Consider the following 18,663-nt stretch of genomic DNA (forward strand, 5'->3'; position numbering starts at 1 on the left):
CACAGATTCTCCGAAAGACGGAAGGGAAAACCTAACTAAATGGGAGTTATACCAAATTAATGGGAAAAAGATTCAATACTGAAAAGAGGTCAATTGCCTTCCATTTTAATGTACAAATTCAATGTGTCTCTAATAAAAACTTGGGTCATTTCGTACCGATGAAGCTTATTCTGAAGCTGACACTGAAGAGCAAAGGACCAAGAATAGGAAGACAACCCCAAGATGAAAAAATAGGATGAAGATTTACATCTCATATTGAGGCACTCTGTGAGGCCAATAAAGACCATGTGTCCTGGGCAGAGGATGGACAGATGGGCCAGTGGAGTAGAGCTCAGACATATGACTGTGCTGATGTGGGTGTTAGGTCTACAGAGGATGGGTGCTACAGATCAACAAGAAAGGGTGGACTATTGCATGGAACTGAGACACCTGGCTATATATATGGAAAAAACAAACATTAGATTCCTACCTCATGCCATACGCAAAGCCAGTTCAAAGTGGATTACAAGCAACATGTAAAAAAAAAAAAAAAAAAAAAAGCAAAACCTTACAAACGTAAATTCTTTAAATCAATATATTTACAACACAAAAATTTCAAACTGGTATGTGACAAAGGCTTTATAATTAAGGAAAATAAGTGAGTCACAGACTAGCAGAGAATATTCATAGTGCATACATGACTTTGGTATGATTAACATCCCGAATATGTATATACTTAAGTATCTCCCTAAGAATCAATAAGAAAAGTACAAACTACCTATGGGGGATAAAATGGGTCAAGGATATGAACAGTGGTCAGTAGAAACAGGCGTGACTCATGCTCACTGGTTTTTAGGGACATGCAGAGCAAAATGAGAAAAATGAGAGGTCAGTAGTTCATGTTTCTGCGCAAAAACTAGAAATTTTGAGGAATGTAAAGTATGGGAGAAATGATGAGCTGAAAAAAATCCTGCATAGGGTGGAGGATGTGTAGCCACTTTGGAGGGCAACTTGGTAACATCTCGATCGATGTTCACACCCTGTAATCCAGAAATTTCTTAAACAAAGCATCTCCTACAGGCAGGTGTAAGGAGATGCATTAAAAAATGTTGGATTGTGCACAGTTTGTAATTGAAAAACTTGCTAGCAACTCAAATGTCTTTCAACAGAAGAATAGATAAATTATAGTACATTCGTACAACAGAAAACTCCAAAGGATGAAAACAAGTAGGACACAACAGCTACATCCACCAACATGAATAAATATTAAAACAGAAAGTAGAACAAAACAAGCATACTGCAAAAGAATTGTTATGTCCGATGCCTTTTATGAAAGTTTCAGGATACTCACTACGATACTAGGTAGTATTTATGGATACATGTACATGTACCAAAAATACTAAAGAATGCTTAGAAATGATAAAAACCAAATTCAACGTAGTGGTTACTTCTGGAGAGGAAGGGAGGAAGTTTCCATGGTATAGGTTAAATTTGATTTCTAAATAAGATATAAAAGTTCTGAAACAAAAATCATTTTTAAAAATGATAGATTTGACCAAGCTGGGCAGTAGATACAGAGGCATTCATTAGATTATCTACACTTTTCTGCATATTTAAGATTTTCTGTAATTAGAGAAAAAGACCGAGGACTACTGGAGATGGTCTTAACTCTAGAGGTGCCAAGAGGTCTATGTGGAGGGCCCACGGACTCCGTGGCTCAGCCCCGCAAGGGGCTCCATCTGGCCCCAGCCCCCAGCTGCCATCCAGACTCTGTGGCCACAGATGCAGCCCGTCCCCAGATCCTGACCGTGAGTCCCCTCCCAGGTCCGCAGGCTGAGGCACGAGGCAGCCCCTCGCTGCCCCGTCTTCCCTGTGACCTTCGCTCAGAGGCTCTGCCTTCCAGCCTTCCCAGAGCCAGGTCCCTCACACAAAGCGACCCGGATGAGTGCAAGAAGCTCAAAGGATGAGCAACGCAGCACAGCGGTGATGCCGGGCCGCCCACCCCCCTTCAGGTACTGGTTGAAGGCCAGAGATAAACCCAGATGCCCCTCACATGACGGAGTTTCTTAAAAGGGCATTTCCAGTTCCTTAGCAGGCCTGGTTTTGCTCATGAGATGACTGAATGCTGGTTTGAAATGACTGCACGATTAGCTAAATGCAGATTACTTACACGTGACACACACATTCTAAAATGTAGGAAATAAGGCAAAGAAACAGGTTCCCTTTTACTTTTTATAACAGAGAAACTGTGATAAAAGGAACAATTTTTCACCTTTAATTGCATCATTAAGCCTTCCTTATAATTTTTGGCACTGAAATAAAAACGAATAGCCTTCTGGTGCCAGGAGATTTTCCTATGTACACGTATTTATGTAGATGTATTTTTGAGGCCATTCAAATGACAGGAATTGTTTCGCATTCTTTGTTCAGATTCAAGTGCACCAGCTTCAGCTGTGCAAGCAAAATCTCTGCTATGATTTCCTTTGAAATATTCATCTCCAGGCCACTGCACTACACAATTACCTACCAGGAATGCAGAGCATGGCCATTTTAAAATTCGCACCCACATCCCCGGGTTTGGGGCATGGGCTAGTAATGGAACTGTAGAGATCACGCTACGTTATGCAGCCAAATCCTGAGGCATAAATGAGCCTGGTGCTCATCCGGCTGGCCTCCAAGTGACTGATCTATTATCTCCATGCCAATCTCTATTATCCTTCACCAGATACTTATTGGCATGTGTCTGTCCACGTCAGAGAACATTCCAAATGGTTAAATGACAAAGGTCACAGCCAATCAAACTCATTCTGTGTGTCATCAGATGGATGCCGACCTGCACAGCCTCCAGAGGGCTGATCTGGGAAAGGGGGGGCGGGGGGTGGCTCCCAGTCTGCTCCCAGTCCTGGGTTGTGGGCTGTTGCTCTAGCGTATCCGCAATTCCTAACTGAAATGAACATTTTAAAGCTATGTAGAAAAAAAAAAGAAAGGAAGCCCATAAAACAGTAAAAAGTACCAGAATATTTCTACAGTTCCTAATGAGTGTTTATTCCTACGTTGATGTATTATTAGTCAGAGTTCTCTAGAGAAACAGCACCAACAGGATCTGTGTACACACACACGGAGGAGATGGTAATCGATTGGCTGATTTTAAGGAGCTGGCCCACATGCTTCTAGAGGCCTGGAGAGTCCGAAAGCTGATGGAGCAGAGGCCCCAGAAGAGCTAACGGTGCAGCTGCGGGCAGAAGGCAGCACTCCTTCAGGCTCGAGGACAGCCTTCGTTGTATTCAGGCCTATAACTCACCGGGCGGGGGCTCACCCACATTGTGGAGGGTGACCTGCTTTATTCAAGGTCCACCAGCCAAGGACACCTCCACAGAAACATCTGGAACAATACTGGACCAAACGTCTGGGGTACCGCGGCCCAGCCAGACTGACAAACAAAATCAACCATCGCAGCTCATGACCACCCAGACCGAAGTCTGTCTTCAACTTCAAAAGACACCCTTCAGGGCAGGGCTGCTGTTCCAAGGTCTTTTCAGATGCCAAACAACTGGTATGAATTTTTGGTTAACAAGCAAAATCATCAACATTCCCGAAGGAGCTGCAAACTGCTAAGGGCTCATAGATAAGCATCTCCAGGGGTGTTTGGAGAGAGCTCTGGAATGGGAAGAGGCTGGGGCAGCTCTCTGCCTGTCTTCAACACCTGCTGCCTACAACCCACCTCAGCCTCTGGCCATGAAGGGAGGGGCTGACCCCTAAATGCACAACGGGCACACCAGCAAAGACCAGTGAAGAGTCAAAGCAACAACGGCCTTGATTTAACTATGCTGGAGGGTCTCACGACAGGCAGGGGCGCCTGTCACCACCACCAGAGGAGGAAGGGGCCCACACATCACAAGTTCACATCACAAGGATCAAGCTGCCCACAAAGTCCTGTCTCCTTTACGGATGGAATCAAAGACATCCTTTTAACACTGCTCTGTCAAAACTTCATGAATTATACAAGCTCTGAAGGACTGTGGGCGCCAGCGCTAAATTGTGAGAGGGATTAACTCTGTCACCAACCGCAGCTGCCCTTGCCACGGCCTCTCCATGTCCCAAATTTAAACACTGCACACCTGATGACCTGGCATTCTGTGAGGCCATGGATCACTGTCTGGTCTGTGAGCCCCACTCCAGGGGCATCTTCACTGCCCTGTCCAACCTGATAAACTCTACCATTTTTTAAATTTGGTCAAGGACGTTCCTGGCAAATTAAAAGGAAAGATATCCTGCTGTGGGTCCTGATTATTTTTTCTTTGAAGCAAGAAATGACATCACAGCAGTTAATAACTCAAAACCCCGATCCTCTCTGTAGACAGAACTTGGCCCAAAGAGCATAACGGTCAGAGCCAGCAAGTGTGGCTCTGCGGAGGGAACCAGCACTGGGTCCCCACCCGGCACGCTGACGCCCCGGGCAGCCGGACACGCGGGGGATGGGGAGCCCACCCTGTCAGGCTCCCTCCCGGTGGCAGCGTGCCCCCCACCCCGTGCCGGCCCCGGGGGCCTGTCCCTACCTGTGGCTCTCCCAAGCCCTCCGGCCACCACCGCCCAGGTCGCCCCAGAGTCAGCAGCACCAGTGTCCGCGGGCCAGAGAATGACAAGGCCCAAGAGCACCTTTTCTGCTTCCTTAAGAAGACGCAGCCTCCATCTCCTCGGCTGGCAAGGGTGGGCCCGGGGTCCACAGCCAGGACCCCACTATGCACTGCCAGGCTAGGCTTGTGGGGGGCAGCGTGCCACGTGGGCCAAGCCACAGGCCCACTTCCCAGAGGCCACTTCTGGTTCCACCTCCCTGGTGACCAGCAGCTTCCTCAGGACACGTCCCTGTCGTACACGACGTGGGACAAGCTGACAGAGCAGGGGAAACCCCGGCCGACACCTGCCAGATCTGGGTGAGGGCCTTAGGACCCCGTCTACCCGGACAGGGGACAGACTCACTCTGTTCCTACCATGGAGCAATCAAGGACCTGCGCCTGGTCCCAACTGTTAGGTTTTCAGTATCTGTGACAGGGATTCCCCAGTAACTCAGCTGCCCAAACCCATGGGAGGAGCGAAACTAGGGCCGCGACCCCCACCCCAGGACCTTGGGTGAGACGGAGGCAGGGTGTGGGCCGGGCCAGCCTCCACAACGCACCCTCACCACCGCTGACACGGAGCTCCTGGTGGCAGGGCCGCACGTCCCCTGGGTCCTGTGCCAGCTCCGAGCTGGGCACCGCTGGGCGGACGACGCTCAGATGGACCAGCCGCTGTTCTCAGCATGGAGCAGAAGCAGATCTCCCAGTGGCAAGCCCGGGACTCTTCATTTGTAACAAGCTCCTGAGATGACAGTCATGCAGAGCAACTCCAAGAACCACTGTGCTGGGCTGTGAGCTTCTGGGCAGGAGGACCCAGTGTCCCTTCACCTGGACATCCCCAGCAGCCAGCCCAGTGTGTCCACACACAGCGGCTACACAGAAAATGATGAGTACCAAGGCGGGGGATGAGTGCTGTGCTCAAGATGCAAGGAATTGGCTCAACCGACAGCCTCCCAGCGGGCCCCTCTGACCCCTGCTCACCACTGTGACCAAACATTTAAAAGGGCCTCAGGCTGCCAACCCTGGGCTGATACTTAGAGCTGCCCCTCTGTAAATGAGGCTGCAGACGAGACTCTCAATGGATCTGAACAAAAAGAATCCACACTCACGTACTAGCCATTCTCTAGGGAATCCCCAGATTTAGCAGAAAATAGAACAGCAAAAAGAATTTATGAGATAAAATAAGGAAAATTATACAAGCCCCGTGGCACACTGAGAAGTCGGTGCAGCTATCCAAGCCCCGTGACGACTCTGAATGATGCTTCGCACCCTCCAGGCCTTGCTGCTCCAAACTCCTTCCCCGGTGGAGGCCTTCTCTCTCATTCTCTCTCTCTCTCTCTCTCTCTCTCTCTCTCTCTCTCTCTCACACACACACACACACACAATGTATGCATGTGATTTTTTTAAAAATTTCAAAATAAGACTTTTCAAAAATCCCCCAAAGTAGAAAGCACAGAATAAAGAACCCCAGGTCCCCAATCCTCAGGATCCACCATGATCCCACGTGACCAAGCCTGTTTCATCTGCTGACCCCCCAGTCTGCCCACATGCTGCTGGGAAAATCTAAAGAAAATCCCAGACATCACATTTCACCCACAAATAGTTTCTTTTCTAGAGAAGGGCTATTTCTAGAAGCCTCAGCACAAGACCATTATCATATCTGAAAATGGTAATTGCTTACGGCGACGGGAGCACGTCTCTGAGGGGGTTCAGGACACGTCACCCCAAGATAGGGCTCCTGGCAGAGCATGTATTTTGAGCTGCAGGAGTGTGATAAACAGCAGGTGCTGCAGGGACTGTCGGACCCTCCCCCTGAAGCAGGGCTGGAGTCATGCACGTGCACAGTCCCCTCCGTCCACCTGGAGGAAAGGAGCATCCGCATCTCTGTGGACAAGGGATGGGGACCTGGGTGAGCGGGCCCCCACCCTCTGCCCTGTGGCACCCCTCCAGGACGTCCCACCCTCATCAAACTGTGCAGACACTCGGGACGCAGTGTTTCTCCAGCCCTCATTTCCTTGTGACAGCAGCCATACCACAGAAAGCTTAAATCAACCTGGGTGCCCCCCTCCTGCTGCTCTGGCCTTGCACTGGGCCTCCCGCCGAGAACCTAAGACGGAGGGAGGAGCGATTCAGTCCCGTCATCTCTAGACCATGTGCCTCGTTCCACATGGGGGCACCGGGGACCCCTGCCCTGAGGAATGGTGTGATCACCAGAGAAGCACAGCCCTTGCTCAAATCTTACTTAGGGGTCATTATCAATTCATAGACTTTAACATATTTGATGTGCTTCAAGCCTCTGCCATCCTAATTCTTCCCGACAATCTTCCCACGTCTGGCCAGCAGGAGCCCCTTGAAGCCGGGCTCCTCTTCCTGAGACCCCCTGCTTTCCTGACAACGACGTGTTCCAGACGCATTGTGAACACTCCTCGCCCAGACCTGGCGTCAGGTTTTCCTGGGGGCCCCCGGCTCCTCCTAATGGGAATGGCGTGAGACTCCATGGGGTGCTTATTTCCGCCGGGCTCGTAGCCGGGCCAGTAATTTACAGTGACGAGGTCTAGAAGATACGATTTTATTTCTTTTAAAGAGAAGAATAAAGCATGGGTTCACACTGAGTCTTCATTCATATTTAAGATTATAGGGTTTTTACTTCTTTGATTCTATGCTTGATTCTCTCTTGTGTTAAAAATCTTAGTTCCCATAACATTATCATAATTACTTGCTTGCTCTATCCTAATATATGTATTTATGAGTAATATATGTATCTCAATACGTGTGTATATAAATACGAGTTTCAGGACAGCACTAATATGATTACTAACAATCTGATTACCAAATAGCGTTTCAAATGTTTTCCTCAATTCTTTTTGTTCCTCAGATGCGTCCTGCTAGGGCCGCCCATTCAAATTGTTTGAAAGCCTCTCTGAAGTAATCTTTCTCCATGTGATTAAGCCACCAACTCGAGATCTAGTTAGGTTCATTTTTTTAAGTTTTAATTTTGTTCTTGCTTTTTGAGGACAGCTTTCTTATTTGGGTTTAGCTGGGTTTCACAATTATGTAAAGCAATACGTCAGTGCAAGGGAGGACCTGAAGCAGGCTGCATCTGGGGGGCCAAGCTGCCTCCCTGCCCTCCGCCGGGTCCCGCCCCCTCGGAGCCCAGATCTGCTCCCCTGGTTCTGCTTTAGCCTTGTGTTGACACTTCTGTTTGTAATAGAAGCAAACGCATGTGCGTGCATTCAGGGAAACAGGTACGTGTATGCATGTGCGTGTGTATGTGTGTGAAGCAACCAACCGACAGGTCAGTGATGAAACAGCACACACACAGGCTGTCCTCCAGGGAACGGGGCACACACAGAGAACACCTGCACCCCTCCTCACCCCGCATGCGTTACAGCTAACAGGCCTGTGGGTACAGCATTTCCTATTTTCTCCGATGTGCCATCTGGATGGCTCCAGGGTCACCAGGACAAAGCAGGTGTCAGCTGCCCGAGGCCACCAAACACTCCTGCGTTCTGTTGCACTGGGTCCCTGCCCTCAACCTGCTGGAGCACTCCTACCTCACTGCCATCTGCACACCCTTCTTGTCCGTATACGGGGCGGTCATTACGGGCCTCTGGTTCGCCTTTCGTGGGCATTAGAGGATGTCACTCCTGCACAAACACAACTGCATATACACTGCATATACAGGAATGAGGGGCTATGCTGGTTTTCTTTTTTTAAGCTTTTTACTTTAAGAGAACTGCAGTCTCACATTCAGCTCTAAGAAACAGTGCAGAGCGACCCCACGTACCTTCCCCCAGACAGGGCTACCTTTCTAATCTACAGGCAAGGGACAGTGACCAGTTCTGCGGCCTGTATCTCCACTCTTCATGGGACCTACAGAGGGGCATGGGGCGGCACAGCCAGGTGTCTGACACACGCTGCTAAGTCAAGGCACGTTTCTCCCAGTGCACACGGATGTGCTAAAAACTTTTAATGTGGGCACATGATTTTAACTTCACTGTTTAAATAAAAATGTCACTTGGTTAGCACTGTGCATTCCTCAGTGCCCGTGGGTGTGGATGCGGGATGCACGTGTATCTGTGTGCATGCATGTGGGCGTCGGTGTGATTTCTTCCAAACAAAGTTTAGCTATTCTCTCATCTCTGAGTTCCTGGTAAATAAATGTTAATTCCAACCATAAAAAGTATATTGTTCAGATTCTTTGTTTTTCTCTTTGGTAATTCACCCGTTGTTAAGAAAATAAAAGTTCTCCAATGCAGCTGTAATCATCATACAGCTTTACGTTTTCTTACCTCCATGACTTAGGACATAGATGTTTACTACTGGTGTGCTACCACAGAACGGCGGTCTATAAGGAACGTAATACACTTTTCCTTGGTCTTTCTTCATCTTGATCTTATCACTCCTAGTTTGCTTCCTGGGGTCTGATTGGGGTCAGTATGCTCAAAATTTTCTTTCTAATCCTTCCACGTCCCCAAAGGAAGAATAGCTGCTAAGATGGAAACTTCTGGCAAAATCTGACAAACATGCTTTAAGAGGACATGAAGGAAATAAATACCCATCTAATCTGTGGGCATTTAAAGTAATGTGTTTTGGTGCTTTTCGGGAAAACTTAATTCATGACCAACCAAACACTCTGATACTAAACTATTTTTAAAATGCTTAACTAAATATTGAGTAAATACAAAAACAATTTCTTAACTTACGAAAGTAAAAGAATGTCAAGAAAACAAGAACTCTTGGGTTTAAGGAGAGGAAAACAAACATCTCCTTGGGTAGCTCTGGCCAAGCCAGTCCTGCCCATGAGACCCCAGAGCTCTGGAGGTAATGTTGTCCTAAAATGGTTATTTCTCTGGATTTTTCTTGATTTCTCTTTACCTTTGCACCACACTGGCTTCCTTCTGGATCTTCATTTCAAATAGTGTACCAAAAGGCATGAAGGAATCAAGGACGTACTCTTCATTCCACGTTATGTCCCTGAAACGCCTCCTGTGGCTGTCAATCACCTGTAGACTACCCCTCCTTCCTTGTCCATACTCTGCTAATGGATATTTAGGCTCTGCCCACTTTCTGCTGTTATGACCCATACTGATGTAATCCTTGTGTGTTTTGAGGGTTCTTCTCGAGTGGTGGCTCTCAACCTGTGTATGCTCCAGAATCACCCGGAGGGCCCTCCCCAGCATTTCTGATTCAGTACGTCATGAGGAATCGGGCCCCAGGATCTGCATTTCTAACAAGTTCACGGGTGGCGCCAATGCTGCCAGGCCTAAGGCCACACGTGGAGAACCACTGTTCTACGGCAGCACCTCGCAATGAAATCATAGGATCACTGCAACGTCTTGTGTCTGTACTGTCCACCTGCCAGCCGCCAGCCACAGGGGCGTCTTGAGCATGTGGTCGGTGCGATCACGGAGCTGAGTGCTTCGATGCCTATAATCCAGTAAACACGGATTTAAGTAGCCACGTGTGGCTAGAGGCCATTGTGCCGGACAGCGCAGCTCTGAGTATGTCGGACCCAGGAGCGGAACACCTGCATCATAGGGAACGCACCTCCTCAACTTTCCCAGGCAAAGCCAAATTATTTTTTAAGTGGTTTTTACTAGTTTACACTCCTACCAGTGTTTAGCAGTTCGCAGTGCTCCTCCCTAAAACGTGCTAACTGATCTTTCACACTTAAGCAGAGGGTTCCCAAGCCCTCCCTGAAACAGGTAACACACACACACACACACACACACACGCAGCTCAGTTCAAGGCCCCTGGGGCAGGGCACAAGTGGCTCACCAGGCTGACCCCGAGCACAGAGCCCTCTGCGAGGGCTTTATCCAGATGGCTTTCCCCGCAGCCTCATCACCACTCTGCCCCAACTGCTTCGTGAAGCCTCCAAAGTTGAAGATCAAGTCAAACAGATTTGAAAAAGGGGGACTCCAGTGTTCCACCTTCTGTTTCAAGTATTTTTAGACAGTATTTTTAAAAAATTTTTATTAACTTTTTTGATGTATAATTTCTACAAGGTAAGCTACAGAGATCGAATCATACCCTTTAATGAGTTTTGACAAATGAATTCACCAGTGGGATCGACACCCCTAAGGAGCATGCCCTTCCCCCAGCAACCCTGCGCTACAAGAGCAAACTATTGTTGCGACTTTTATCACTACTGATTGATTTTGTCTGTTCTAAAACTTCACATAAATGAACTCATGCATTATGTTCTCTTTGTATTTTGCTCTTGTCGGCTAACATAATGTTTCTAAGATGTAGCCACATGGTCATTGAATGGCATTCCACTGTATGCATGTGCGTATCCATTCTGCTGCCGAAGGATACTTGAGTTGTTTCTAGTTTGGCCTTGTGAATAAAGCTGCTATGAACATTATTGCACAAGCATTTGTGTGCGCACCTGTGTGTGTGTGTGTAAATGTTCGTTTTTTCTGTGTAAATATCTAGGAATGAAGTTGTTAAATCAGAGGGTAGATGCATGGTCGTATCATGGGAAACTGTGGGTTTTCCAAAGCAATGGTATCATTTAGCATTTCCACCAACCCTGCATAAGAGCTTTGCACATGCGTGTCAATGTTCACTTAACATTGTCCATTCTGTTCATTTTAGTGATTCTGGTGCTTACGGCATAATGGTACCTCACTGTGTTTAATTTGCATTTTCCAGTTGAGTACTTTTTCAAGTGTTCATTGGCCATTTGCCATCTTTTTTTGTAATATGTCTGAACCTTTTGTCCATTTTTAAAATTGGGCTTTTTGTCTTTGTGATATGGAGCTACAGGAGCTTGTATACATCGTGGAGAGGAGTCCTCCATCAGGTATACATATTATAAACATGTCCTCCCTGTCTGTCTCTTAATTATTCTGGACTCTACTTGGTTCTGTTATTCTTATTGTCTCTCTACAATGTCTTGGTTACTGTAGTTTTATAGTATATCTTGAAGTCAAGAGCTTAAATTCCCCAACTTAGTTCTTCTTTTACTAAGTTTTGCTATCTTAGGTCCTTTGCATTTCCATATAAATTTCAGAATAAGCTTGATATTTTCTACCAAAAAAAATCTTGGTAGGAATTTGATTGGGGGCTGCACTAATTCCTAAGAGCAATTTGGTAGAATTCTTAATAGCAAGAGTCCTTCAATTCGTAAACATGGTATATCTTACCACATATCTCTTTCATTTCTCTCAGCAATGTTTTGTGATTTTTAGTGTAAAGGTAAGTATTTTCAGCTAAATTTATCCCAGAGTATTCTTATGAGTTCACGCTATTATAAATGGTATTGGTCTCCAGATTTCATCTTCCAACCGTTCAAGGCTAAAATATACAAATTCAGTGGATGTTTGGCTATTAAGCTCATAGAGAGGATCTTCATTACCATCGTTTTAATAACTCTTTGGTATTCTCTATATATGCAATCAATAAAGACAGTTTAACTTTTCCCTTTTCAATTGTTATACTATTTTATTTTATTTTCAATCCTGTTTCCTAGTCAGGCCTTCAAGTACAATATGGAACAGAAGTGGTGAAAGCAAATATTCTTGCCTTGTTCTCAACATAAGGGGAAAGTATTTGCCAACCTCACCATTAAATATGATGTAAGGTCACAGGGTCACAGAGATGTCCTTCATCAGTGAGAGAGCTCCCCTTCCATTTCCAGTCTACTGGGAGTTCTTTTCATGAGTGGGTACTAAATTTCATCAAATGTTTTTTTTCTGCATCTTTTGACACAATCATATGGTTTTCTCCTTTATTGTTAATGAGATCAATGACATTGATTGATTTTTGAATGTTTAACTGACTGTGCATGCCTATGATAAATCCCACTTAGTCACAATGTACTGTCAATTTTTATATATTACTTGATTCAATTTGCTAATGTTCTGTCAAGCATTTTTGCATCTATATTAGTGAAGGATATTGGTTTATAATTTTCTTTTCTTATAATGCCCTTGTCTCACTTTGGTATCTCAGTTATGTTAACAAAAAGAGCTGAGATGTGTCCACTCCTCCATTATTCTCTGAAGAATCTGTATAAGATTTAGTTATCACTTCTTCCTTAAATGTCTGAACATTCACCAGAGAGGTCATCTGGGCCTGTAGTCATCTTTGTAAGAAAGTTCTTAATTACAAATGCCATTTCCTTAATGGATACAGGGCTTTTCTGGCTTCTTATTTCTTCTTGTGCAAAGTTTGATCATTTGTATCCTTCAAGGAATTTTTCCATTTCATCTAGGTTGTTAACTTCTTGATATAAAGTTAATAACTTTAATAACTAAATAATTCCATTATATTTTAAATATCTGTAGGATCTATAGTGATGTCTCCCTTAACTCATGCTCTTTCCTTTCTTTCTTTCTTTCCTTTTTTTTTTTTTTTTTTTTTTTTGATTAGCCTAGCTAGAGCTTTTTCAGTGCTATGGATCTTTTTAATAAACCAACTTTTGGCTTGTTCCTTTAGCTAAAGCTTGCCCATTTTCGATTTCACTGATTTTTGTCCTTTTCATTTTTGGGTCCTTCCTTCTGCTTACTTGGGGATTCTTTTCTTCTTTTCCTCTGAAGCGGGAAACTAAAATTATTTATTTTAAACCTCTTCTTTTCGATGTATGCATTTATAGGAGTATATTAGCTCTCTCAGCAGTGCTTTAACTGTATCCCACAAATTCAGATATTTTATGTATTTAATATTCATTCAGTTCAGAATACTGTGATTTCCCTTTGACTTCTTTGATTCAAGGGTTCTTTAGAGGTGTGCTGCTTACTTCACAAAAATTCAGAGATTTTTTTTAGGCATCATTCTCATTGATCTCTAATTTAATTCTATTACGGTTAGATAACATATTCTGTATGATTTCAATCTTTTTTTTTTTTTATTTCAATCTTTTTAAATTTTCACACTTGCTTTATGTTCCAGAAGGTAAAGTGTCTTGGTTACTAGTCATTGCATACTCAACAAGAATGGCTGCTGGGTATCTCTAGTTGCTGGATTGTTAACAAGACCAAGCAAACTGCTTGATGATATTTTTACATCTCCTGCATCTTCACTGATTTTTGGTCAATTCATTTCATCAACTGCTGAGACAAAAAAAATTAAAACTTCTGGCTACACTTGTGCTAGATATTCAGTAATATTAACAGTCCTGATTATCTTTTTATGTTAATTGTTCTGTTTGTGGGTTCCCAAATTACTGATTTTATAAATTCAAATGCTAAACAATGGTAAAAAGTTAACAGGAAAGAACATCTCTTGCCCCATCCCGACCTGAGAGACCAGGCTTGAGACAGAGGTTGTCTGTCTGTCCAGTTGTCTCCCAGAGCTAGCAAATGGATTTCTTTCTAGTTCACCCTTTGTCCAAGAATATAGCCTTCCAGTGCTCTGGCTTGACCTATGTGCCTTAGCTCCGCATTCCCTACCTGTAAGGAGTATAATATTTATATCCTGTCTCAAGTGTATGTTCAAAGCCAAGCCTAGAGACCATCAGCGCCCCCTCCAACCACCACTGCCAATTTTTACTTAGCCTTCTGGTGACCACAAGTTCTTGTGGTTTTGATAGTCTATCAGTGTTTGGCTATACTGAGGATTATGTAATATGCCATATTCAAAGCTCAGCATGCTTTATTTTTTATTTATTTATTTATTTATTTATTTATTTATTTATTTACTTATTTATTTTTTTTTTTTATTTTTTTATTTATTTATTTTTAAAGCTCAGCATGCTTTAAAAAGCTGTCGCTGACCCACACAGGAAATGACATAGGGATCTGAGAATCCCCCTCCACCTCTGGGGTTAGCACTTAGCCCTTGACAGTTCCTCTCTGTTCAGTCTAATTTCTAGCAGGCGGAGTAGCCTCCTGGACCACATCTTACTTGCCTCTGTGCTCTCTTCCTTGCTGGCCTGGCTCTACCTTGTGCTCATGAGTCTCCTGATGAATGGGGCTAGAAGTTTAGGATGGGGTTGGATGGTAAAGATCCCTAACAGTAGGTCTGAGCTGTCTGGGCTTTACCTGATGGACAAAAGAGGTGCCAGCAAAGGCAATTAGGCAGGAGGGCAAGGCAGCTGCCTGGGTGGCATGGAGCTTCTGTGCCTTAGGGGACAAAGAGAACCACAGAATGCAGGCAGCACTGTTTATGCAGCACTGCCTCTTTTCCAAGAAGCTGGCTATCAAGGAGACTCCAAACAACATTTTCTTTAAAATGCTTAAAGAAAGGAAATTAGATAGATTGTGTGCATCTGTTTCTCTAAACCCACACAAAAAAAGTGAATTATTCACTTGAATGGATGTAGCTTAGGAACAATAAGAGACACATTTCATTTCTCTCTGGACAAAAGATTTCAGAGTTGCCTGAGAAGGGTTAAGATTTGAAATTAAGCAAAGTGCCTGCTTCCAAAACCTCCTGAGTTGTCATGGTGACTCTTCTAGCTGGAAGTCATTGATACAGCCCATCCTTTCTCCCAAGTTCTCCTAAAAGATGAGGTGATACCCATCGGGGGGAATGGAATAAACAGGCCATCACCTCTAGCTGCCACCAGGGTCTCCACCAAGGCCATGACCTGGCCTGGGTGACCAGTTGAAGGGACAAGGGACTGGGGCACTGGCACCATCGCACCATCACTTCCACTGCTGTGGAGTAAAAACAATAGGATGTCAAATCTGAATCATTTTCTTTTCTTTTCTTTAAGGTTTTATTTATTCATGAGAGACACACAGAGAGAGGCAGAGACACAGGCAGAGGGAGAAGCAGGCTCCCTGTGGGGAGCCCGACGGGGGACTCAATCCCAGGACCCCAGGACTACAACCTGAGCTGAAGGTAGACCCTCAACTGCTGAGCCACCCAGGTGTCTCCATTTTCTTTTAATATTATGTTTTATTACAATGACAATCCAAGGCCTACCAAGGAATAAAGGACAGTCTGGCCTGCACTAACCTACCTCAGCCTGCTGCTGTGGGACTTGAGAGCCTAAGCCTGATTTCTTCACATCTCTTCCCCTCTCTACTGTTACAGCCTGTGGTCTGGTTGTCAGTTCTCCATGGCACTAGCACCCCTGGGTTTCTTTTCCTTTTTGCGGGGAGGGGGACCTAGGCCCAGCCATCCGTGGTTTTAACCACAGCCCCAGATAGTTCAAAAACCGCCCTGGTGGAACTCTGTGGAAAGATGCACCAAGAGAACCAAGAAACACTTGCATGACTAATGGACACAGCTTATCGTATGGGCCCTTTCTGCCATCCATTACAGGGTTTGGACTTCCTGGCTTCTTTACTACAATCCTGCAGTGCTCCAAGCAGGGAAGGCTGCATAATGAATTCTAGAAAGGCATGGTGTTACTATGTTAATAAAGGTGCCAACAGCACAAAATAGATTCAGTCCTTCAATATCTTGAATAAAAATTGTTGTTTTCTACAGCCTGGAACAACATCATGTGGTTGTGCTTTCCATAACGTACATGATTTCCTATTTCCTTGTGAGTTTTCTGGGTCACATATATTTCTGCACCAAGTCTATACTTCTGCTCGAACAGTTAGAAGAGTCTTTCAGTATCTTTTTTCCTGGAATAATTTGTTATCCATCATTTTTATGGCAGCATTAAATTTTAAGAGAGAATTGAGAGGGATAGAAAATCTACTGCGTATTTCCAACCCCAAAAGAAAGCCTTTAATAAATTTAGGATTTCTCAGTTTTACATTCAAATCTGACCCTAGGACCAAAAAGCTGCCTGGAGCTGTCCGTCCTTTATGCAGGAGTGTGGGGTGAGAATCTGCAAACAGAGGATGGCTCCCCACTGGCCCCAGCTGCCAGGGCAGAACTTGGTCTGTTGAAGCAGACTCATGATGTACAATGCCAGAGGCCCTACGATGATGGCTGGAGGACGGGGCCAAATTATCCTCCACCTAAACAACATCTGGCAGGTGTTTACAAGTGCGTCCCACAGGACACCAGGTAAAACAGATCAGGGAAGCAGGACACCTCGCCATCCACCTATGTAGCCCATGTGCAGACGCCAGCACACCAGGTCCTGTGCAAGGTGCCCGGGACACAGAGCTGAGTCACAGTCCCTACCCTCAAAGATTCCTGGCCTAGGATGTGCGATAGGTATGAACACAGTGGGGCTATGACACAGCCAGCACGCTAACAGGGTCCAGCAAAGTGCTGTACGTGCACAGAAAAGGAAACCCTGCCTCTGCCTGCATGAAAGGCCACTCTGCTAACCCGACCTGGTATGGCACTTTCCGCCAAATGTGGGCCGAGGCGCTGCACTGCTAAAAGCCAAGAACACTGTGATAAAAAGCTTAATGGGCTTATTTTCATCAGTTGCCTAGTGCTGGGAAGCTGAGACCAAGCCCAGGCCCCGCTGCTCCCCCTTCCCTCCTCACTGCCTCCCCACCAGGCCTCTGCCTCTGTGGACCCTCCACGAGCACATCTTTCTTGAGCACACTCAGAGGGCTGAGAGAGAAAAATGAGTCTCTAGATATCCACAACACACTTACCCACCCAGAAATGCAAAGTTTTATACAACGATACTCTTAAAGACCAAGGGAACACAGGGTTGTGCATAATTGCAATACTAAAAGACAGGCAGTCCCAGGGGAGGAGGACTGAGCCCAGCCAGGCACGCCAGGCACTTCTCATCCCAGCCCAGCAGGATGCACAGGGAGAAATCTTCCCCCCCTCCTTCAAGAACAGAAAGATTGATGTTTGCATCATATTGACTCCCTGGACTCAGAAATTCAAATGAGGAAATAACTTTTATTTACTAGGACTGGCTTGTTTGTTTTCCTTTTTCCCAGAGCTTCCACCAACCACAGCCATGAAGCATGAGCAAGTGTTTCTGGGTTGGTGGATCAAATCACGGGGTGATGGATGGACAGTTTCACTTAAAAGGCTTGGATGGAGATGGCAGGGTTTCCCTCTGTCTCTGAGCCCAGGGGTTCTGCCTGTAAACACAAAGTGTAAACATGGGGTGCAGCCGACCTCTGAGTGGCGTGGGCCTAGGGGAGACGACGAGCATCCAGCAACCGGGGCAGGGAGAGGGGGTCTGCATTGTCACCAGAAAGGGACTGAGGGGAGACAGGCAGCTGAGGGTCACAGGCACAGTGCCAGCCTCGCAGGGGCCATGGGAAGACCGGGGTTCTAAACGTGGATCTGCAGCCAGGGCTTCCTGGTGGGGAGACCTTGCATCCACAAACATCTCCTCAGAGCCTCAGGTGCACCGAGAGGCAAACAGAGCCTTGCTCCTGGTCAGCTATCGCCCAGCGACGCATGCCAACATGCACTAAGTATTTATGATGGTGACGGGCACATGAGGAGCTTCATCAGTGTGGTTCATTTCCTTGTTTTATTAGAGTTTTTATACTTTTATCTAATAGTTTGGGAGACTGACTTCCAGAATGGAGTTCAAATTTAATATCAATAACCTCAGGAAATCTCCAGCCCCTGCGATTCCCAGAAACAGAGCCGCCAGACTGACCATCCTCAGAATAAGCGGGCAGGTAGATGTTCAGTACCGGTTCAGCTGGGGCAACTCTGGTCCCTCCACACACTAGGATTTAACCCAGGGGGACAATGCTAACCTGAGTTCAGGCCTATAGAGTTCAAATGCGTCGTCTGCACCACAGTAAGCCGAATCCAGCAGCTATCCAGGGAGCCTGATGCACACCAGCCATCACCGTGGGAACGATGCTCCCTTAGATTCACCAGCTCGGCGCTCAGCCTGCGCTCCAGAGGGGCGGCCTCCCGCCCGGACCACTTTCCCCAGCAGGAGAACTGCGGCTCAAGGTTCACCCTCTGAGCAAATGCACCACAAAAATAATGTGAACCTGCAGAGTTTTTGCTGAAACTCTTTCAATTTGGTTCAAATACCCAGAATTTCGTTTGGCAATTCAGTCAAATTAACTCCTTTAAAAACTTGCTTTTGCAACTTTTGTTGTATTATTAGATTTTGCAATAGTAGTTATTTTAACAATGTACAATATAATTAGGCATTTAATGTCATTAAGAAAATTTATGAGCCTTTATGAGTTGAAAAACAGCCCCAAATGGTATTTATTAGCTATCCAGGACTAAAAATAGGACCCTATTGCTT

General features: G+C 45.6%; 1 protein-coding gene across 4 annotated transcripts in view; it reads right to left on the bottom strand.

The window, feature by feature from the left end:
• TBC1D22A (TBC1 domain family member 22A) overlaps nt 1-18,663 on the bottom strand; it is a 334,217-nt gene that overhangs the window by 46,137 nt on the left and 269,417 nt on the right. The window contains exon 12 of one of the 4 annotated variants that reach the window (XM_049115233.1): nt 17,308-17,515. The exons of the other annotated variants lie outside the window; for them this stretch is intronic. Within the exon in view, the coding sequence (XP_048971190.1) occupies nt 17,456-17,515 (60 nt within the window). The 3' untranslated portion in view covers nt 17,308-17,455. Of the gene's footprint in view, nt 1-17,307; nt 17,516-18,663 lie in introns of those variants that run through there. 4 annotated transcript variants of the gene reach the window in all.

The sequence above is a fragment of the Canis lupus genome, chromosome 10 (genome assembly GCF_003254725.2).
Source record: "Canis lupus dingo isolate Sandy chromosome 10, ASM325472v2, whole genome shotgun sequence".
Taxonomy (NCBI): domain Eukaryota; kingdom Metazoa; phylum Chordata; class Mammalia; order Carnivora; family Canidae; genus Canis; species Canis lupus.